At 36.7% G+C, this 6698-nt stretch overlaps 1 protein-coding gene across 3 annotated transcripts in view; it reads right to left on the bottom strand.

Annotated features, from left to right (window-relative positions):
* Positions 1–1597: 1597 nt before the first annotated feature.
* Positions 1598–6698, bottom strand: part of LOC117172653 (soluble guanylate cyclase 88E) — a 56993-nt gene continuing 51892 nt past the window's right edge. For all 3 annotated transcript variants that reach the window (XM_033360770.1, XM_033360773.1, XM_033360771.1), the window contains one exon: positions 1598–2858. In XM_033360770.1, the coding sequence (XP_033216661.1) occupies positions 2473–2858 (386 nt within the window). In that variant the 3' untranslated portion in view covers positions 1598–2472. The remainder of the gene's footprint in view (positions 2859–6698) is intronic.

The raw sequence follows: 6698 nt of genomic DNA, 5'->3' as shown, positions 1-6698 counted from the left end.
CTCTATCCCATCCACACACTACTCCTTTCCCCTGCCGAGTGAGTCACGCCTACCCCGAAAGGGAAATGGCTTAATGGTGTAATAATAATAATAATAAAATTTGTCAACTAATCATAAATGTTGCTGAATTTATGATGAAGATTCTGATTAAAAGTCTGATATCGAAACAAAAAAGAATTGTTCCTTCGACAGATGCCCCAATAATGCATTTGTTTATTAAATTTGTTTTAAAAGAATCATAAAATTGATGAAAAAAATTATGAATTTTGCTGAAATCGTTATGAAGTTCCCAACTGAAAACACTGCCATTGAAAAACCCGATTTTTTCTTTCGACAAACGCCCGAGCAATGCATTTTTTAATTAAATTTGTTTAAAAAATCATCAGATTAATCAACAAATTATGAATTTTGCTAAAATTATCATAAGTTTTCGAATTGAAAAAAATTGACATAGAAAAAACGAATAATTCTGTCAAAAATGCCTAATTACTGCCCTTGTACATTACATTTGTTTATAATATAAACAATTATAATCACAAGAGATATTTTTATATGATATTATTTCGATTCCACTGTCTTGCAACATAACTTGAAAAAACGTGTATTTATGGAAAATCGTGGAAAAAAGTTTTTCAACAAATAATTTGTTGATAAAAAATTTTTTTGTATATTGTGTAATATTGGAGTATCTTTAACTAATGCTATTTTATGCAACTTAGGTGATTTCAACCATTATCCTGTTATTCACGAGCACTGGGAACGTCAAACAGAACATAGGCCATTTCCTTGTCATATTTGTTTATTTATAAAAACATTGAAACCCTAATTCAAAAATCAGGCTGGAGAACACTCTTAGAAATCTTATTAACTTTTTTTCAATTTTTTTTGTCGAAATCGGTAAAGATTTGTCGGCTGTACGTTATTCTGAACCAATCAAGTCATTTTTCTTCCCAATGTGCGGCACTCCTTTATGTACGAAACCAAAATCTCTTTTTTTTCAATAATCTTTTAGGGCATTAAAAAAGAAACTTTTTCTTCTCTTGAATTTTTTCCATATCGTGCGTTATTTGACTTAAAATGTTGATTTTCGTGTATTTGTTGGAATTTTGTAAATGCTATAACTCTGGTAAATTTTGGTTTTATAGAAAAAAGTCATTGGGATAAATTATTCGTCTGTTTGAATACTATGAATATCCGTACAGATAATTTTTGAATTTTGAAAAAAGTTGTCTCAAAAATTTTCAAAATACGCTCACTTTTTGAATTTTCATTCAAAATGACTGGCTATCGAACTTGACCTTTATTTTAGGACACTGAAAGAGTATACCAAAGACCAATCCAATCTGTCAATTCTTTCGAAAGTCATCGTGCTGACAATCTAAAAATCTGCAGACACACGTACACACAGTCAAACAGACACATTAGCCAAATAGTTAAATTTTCAACCGAATATTACATTCTACGTCAAAAAAGGTCCCAAAATATGTTAAATCAGTATGACGCAGTTTATAGCGACCCTTAAATATATCTAAGAGTAGGATAAATAACTGAACTAAACCAAGTATATTTTAGGTTCGTCGAATTTAATCACATAAAATACAATAATGACTTGACAATTACTATTTCTAGTTTTGATCGCTGATCAAAAATTGTCAGATTCCGATTTGAATCGGAAATATGATCGTTTTTAGTACCACGATAGACAATAAGTAATTATAAAAACCACTATGAGATCAACGTGAGATAGTTGCATTTACAAAATGTTATTCTAAGAAGAAAACTTTTGCTCAGACATTTAAAATCGAACATTTGGAAGAGACCTTGGTGCACATTTTGTGATAGGATAATTTAAACCGATTATGAATATATATTTAAAACCTGCAAAAAACTTAAAAGGATTGCAAAAATATATTCCGTATATTTTTATATTTATACTCTCTTATATTTTCTGAAAAAACAGCTATTTATTTTTTATTAAGTTTTTCATTCTAATGCTAATTAAAAAAGAATGAGCTTTCATTAGTGAAATGTGCACATAAGATGGAAAATCGTGCATTTATGATCATTTTCAGTCATTGTTATAAAAAAATATTATTTAAATTACGTTTTTTTCTGGCCAGTTCATTGCAAAAATCTCTTTTATATTAGTTCTCAGGCACCAACAGAAAATTTTTATTCTCGATCGATACTATAAATATCAATTTCTACTGAATTAAGTCATGCCAAGCAACTCCCTTCGCACTGATTTGATTAAATTAAAACCAGGAAGCGATTAATTAAGAATGGGACAATAAAGATTATTGACTAGTTGTTCTATTCGTAATTTGTTTGTATGTTCAAATCAATTATTTCTCAATATCTTAAGTTAAAATCAAAACCTTTCCTTGATTCATAAAAATATTTGTGTCAATGTAAGAATTTGAATGAATTTGATCAAACAATGTTTTTTGCTTAAGTGATAATGATCATTTCTTAAACGACGGTGCAACTGTTGTTGTGACTGCGTGCTTTTCCACTTTTTGTCATAGCAAATCCTGGACAGCATTGATCCTGGCGAACAAGAATTTGGGAATTACTGATATCACTTTCAGCTGCAATTGAACATTCTTTGCTGTTAGAATCTATCGTTTTTAGTGAAGTTGTTTCTTCTTCTCTTGACTCTTCTGAAGAAGAACTAGTGTCTGGGTTTACTTTAACTTCCGGTTTCACATGAACTCCAGCTGATGGATGAACATGTGCCGACATACTATTTCTGTGCAATCGGAAGTGTTCTTCAGTATCACTCAAGAGAGATCCAAAAACGTCGCCTGGGTTTTTGAACGACATGGAAACAGCACCCACGGAATTGGAACGTATTTCTGTAAAAATTAAAGGAATTTTTTTGAAATTTGTTGAGCGGGTTAACTATTATAAATTTTTCTCTACACCAGAATTCAAGAATTTTAAAGAAATAAAACAATTCAACATTTTTCAATAAATTCAAGAAAATTAAAAATATTTTACACAATTCCAAAAAATTAAAAAGAATTCAAAATAATTTTTCAAAATTCCAAAGAATTCAGAAGTATTCATAAGAATTCAAAGAATTCAAGATATTTTCTTGTTCGCTGACAGGTAGTAAAACGTTTTTACGATATTTATATGGTGGGTGTGGGTTGAATTTTAGAGTGGAAGCCTATGAGGTGAGAAGGGTTATGAAAGGAGAATTGGGGAGAGAAAAATTAATTTTTAGCGCAGTTTTGAGGTGAGGTTTAAAAGAATAGAGCAAGTGAGGTTAGGTTGATACAGGATCAGGAAAGTTTGTGGTCAGAAACTTGGGCCTTCGAGAGGGTCAAGGGTAGTTCTTATAGTGCTGTAGGATGTTAAAGGAGAGAGGGGGTGCCTGCAGGGGATATAAGGGGTGGAATTAAGTGGAATAAAGGGAAAATCTGGGGCACTAATGTTGTGTTAAGAAGGTTGAAGCTTAAGAGCTGGGAAGAAAGGGAAGGCATGGAGGTGTTGCTACTAAGTATAGGGCGGGTTAAAGGCAAGGTAGGGAAACTCAGGCTCGAGTGAACAAAGGAGAAGGAAGTGACGGTTGTGGAATTAGAGACCTGGGAAGAGAAGTTGAGGGTAATGCGAAATAAATTAAGATAAAGGATAAGGGGGTTTTCATCGATCACGATTGTGACTAAGGAGGAAAGGGAGGTGCAGATAATGCTGAATAACAGGGCTAGCGAGGAAAGGAGTAAAAGGAGAGCGGCAAAGGTTGGGTATCGGGAAATAAAAATATATCAGAAAATGTGCGTTTGGGGCCAGGGAAAGAGGTGTTTAAGGAAGTGCAAAGAAATTTTTTTTGTAGAAAGTAGAGGCTGGGGCTAAAACAAGGTGAAGGAGTAGTGATGGTGCTGTTTTGGAATGTATCAAGGGTAAACAGATGAGGATTTCTGAATGGAGATCCATGAATTTGATGTTGCGGGATTGGTAGGAACGTCGTTAGAGAGAAAAGAATGGGATATAATAGAGCCAGGGCTGCCAAGAGCATATAGGTGAAGGCTCCAGGAGGCGACTAGAGTAAAGAAGAAGTGAAAGGCTAGTGTAGGAATGATAACGGGTGTTAGAGATGGATTATGGGAAGAAGTTCATTAAGAGGAAAAATAAAATAAGTATGGGATGGGAAGGATTAAAGAAGGGGTGGCAGACATGCTACGAGACAGACAGTAAGGTATGGTGTTACTGGGGGAAGGGGCTTCAAGACGAGAATGGGGAGAGAAGGGGTTCTTTACGGGGTATTGTCGGGGTATATTTGATAGAATATGTAGTCATGAATATGCCAAGGTGGAAGGAGAGAGAGATTCGCAGTAGAAGGAAAAGTAGAATCAGACTATCAGTCATTAAGGTTGTGGATAAGACGAAGAGAGGAGGAAAGCAAGTTGGAAAACAAGTGTTAATTGGGGTACCGGTGAGCTGGACGAGGAAGGCGATAGCAAAGCATGAGGAGCAATTAGGGAAGGTACGCTTTGAAGGAGAGCTGGTGAAAGAGATATGGAAGAATTTAAAAGAAAAGATAAAAATGTGATTGCAAAATAAGGTATTCAGAAAGAAGAAGAAGGTTATGGTGAAGCTGCGGTGGAGTAGAAAATGTAAAAAGATTAAAAGGAAGGTGAAGAAGAAGTAGAAATAAATAAGGGGCTTATATTGATATATAAAAAGAAAACACAGGAAAAGAAGAAAGATCTGGAAGATAATAAACAGGTTTAGGATGCGTAGAGGGGGATAAGTGAGATGATAAGGATCGAAGAGTGAGGAAAGTTTTGTAAAGAATCATTTCAAAGCAAAGAGTTGAATGGGAAGAAGGTAGATAAAGAAATAACGAGATTAAGAAGGTGAAAGGTAGCAGGACTGGAAGGGGTACAGAGCGAAACGTGGCTGTTTAGTACACAAGAGGTAAGGGAGAAGCTGAAGGACGTAGTGAAGAAAGTATTGAGGCGGGTGCGATTGCAAGGAGGGATGAAAAAGGAGTTAATAGTATCACTGTATAACAAAAGAGATAGGGATAGGCAGTAAAATTATAGAGGTATTATGCTAATGAATACGGCATACAAAGTATATTGGCTGGTGTTTTCAAGGAGGGAGGCAGAGAGAATGAGTTCACGGATCATGCATAGAGTCGATCGTGTTAATATGAGAAGTTTTTGGAAGAGGGAGGAAGTAAGCTTGTGAAAGGGTGTTTGACAGGAGAAAAGGGACAGGAAAGGAGGTGGAAAGTTAGATGTTAAAAGTGAGAGGTATTTTAGAACAAATGGACTGCAGATGGATGAAGTGAAAAGGATGCACGTAGAGGAAAGAGCAGTCTATGAGAAAGGAGAGAAAGGAAGTCAGGACTTTATAGCGAGAACGAGATGTGGCGTCATGGAAGATTTTAATAGGTTCTGGCTCTCTAGGGAGAATAAGATGTTTGAATTGTGCGGGAAGGGGGATGCAAGAGTGGAGCATAGGTTGAAAACTTGTCAAAATTTGTTATAAGGACAACCGCAGGATTTCACGGGGAGCGGGTGCTAATTTAAAAAATTGCACCCCTTCCCACCGAAATCGCGGTAAAATTTCAGCCACAACTACGTCTCACGATTGTGAGATAGGTGGTTACAGTCTGTAACGGAATCAATACAACGATCCGGCCAAAGTTTCGTGCACCCTGAGAACACGGAGTGATCCAAGGACTACCGCCTGCTGCATTTTTCCCGCAAGTGTTTTAGCATATTGTTGACACGCAGGGATGATTTTCAGGCTATTAACGAGTGGAAGCTTGGCACCTCTCTATACCTCTCTTTCTTTTCATTCTCCTTAGCTATGTCTGGCCTCGAGTGTGCAATAGAAACAATTGTCGAGAATATAAAGTTCCAGTATATGCGGCACTTCCCATTCTCGAAAACTGACTCGATTTCCCTAGGAGCATTTAGAGGAGTGATATTAAGGTTAATGCCGTAAAAATGACAGAGATGGTAATAAAGCACTTTAGTGCCGCATTGTGCCTTTGGATATAGGTCGTTCCCGCATGAGTTGGACAACTAGACTGTATGTGAGCTAAATGCTCGGGGTGTCCATGGTACGCCCTATAGCTATCATCGGGAATGTCTTGGCTCAAACTGTGGTGACGGTATGTTAAGGTGGAAATGACACCGTCTTGGCATGCCAAAAGGAAACACTCCGTATCAGATTTCAATCCGGGCGATTTAAGGAAAGCAAGCGTTAGCTTACACGACATTGACTGATCCTCCACATTTCTGTGGAAGATACCGTGCATCCTCATATCGAGGAGCTGTTCACGAAAGTTTTTCTCTTGTGCTTCCTTATCCGGGCTTTCAGGAGTGAGTACTCAAGATAGATAAGATTTCATGCATTTTTCTCACCCCTAATACTGAAGTTAAGTCCGAGTGTTTCAGCAGTCTCCCCCGCTGATTTGTACAGCAAGTCTCCTTTGCCCACTACTTCGTGATTCCTGACCATTTTACGAAGAGAGTCTCTTCCATTTGGGACTCTATGTGCTGTACCCAGAATAATCCTGTTGTGAAGACATTCAAGGCTCAATATTCTACGAACAACTTGGCGGCGTGCGTTGTACAGTCACGGAACGGAAGACTTAAGATGCATGCTTTTGTTCATGTGCATAACCTTTCTTGTCCCGATATCAAGAGATCTGAGCTCGTTCTTTGTCCATG

This window comes from Belonocnema kinseyi, chromosome 5, assembly GCF_010883055.1.
Source record: "Belonocnema kinseyi isolate 2016_QV_RU_SX_M_011 chromosome 5, B_treatae_v1, whole genome shotgun sequence".
NCBI classification, from domain to species: Eukaryota; Metazoa; Arthropoda; class Insecta; order Hymenoptera; family Cynipidae; genus Belonocnema; species Belonocnema kinseyi.
Note: the sequence above shows the minus strand (reverse complement) of the source record. Positions and strands in the feature narration are given on the sequence as shown.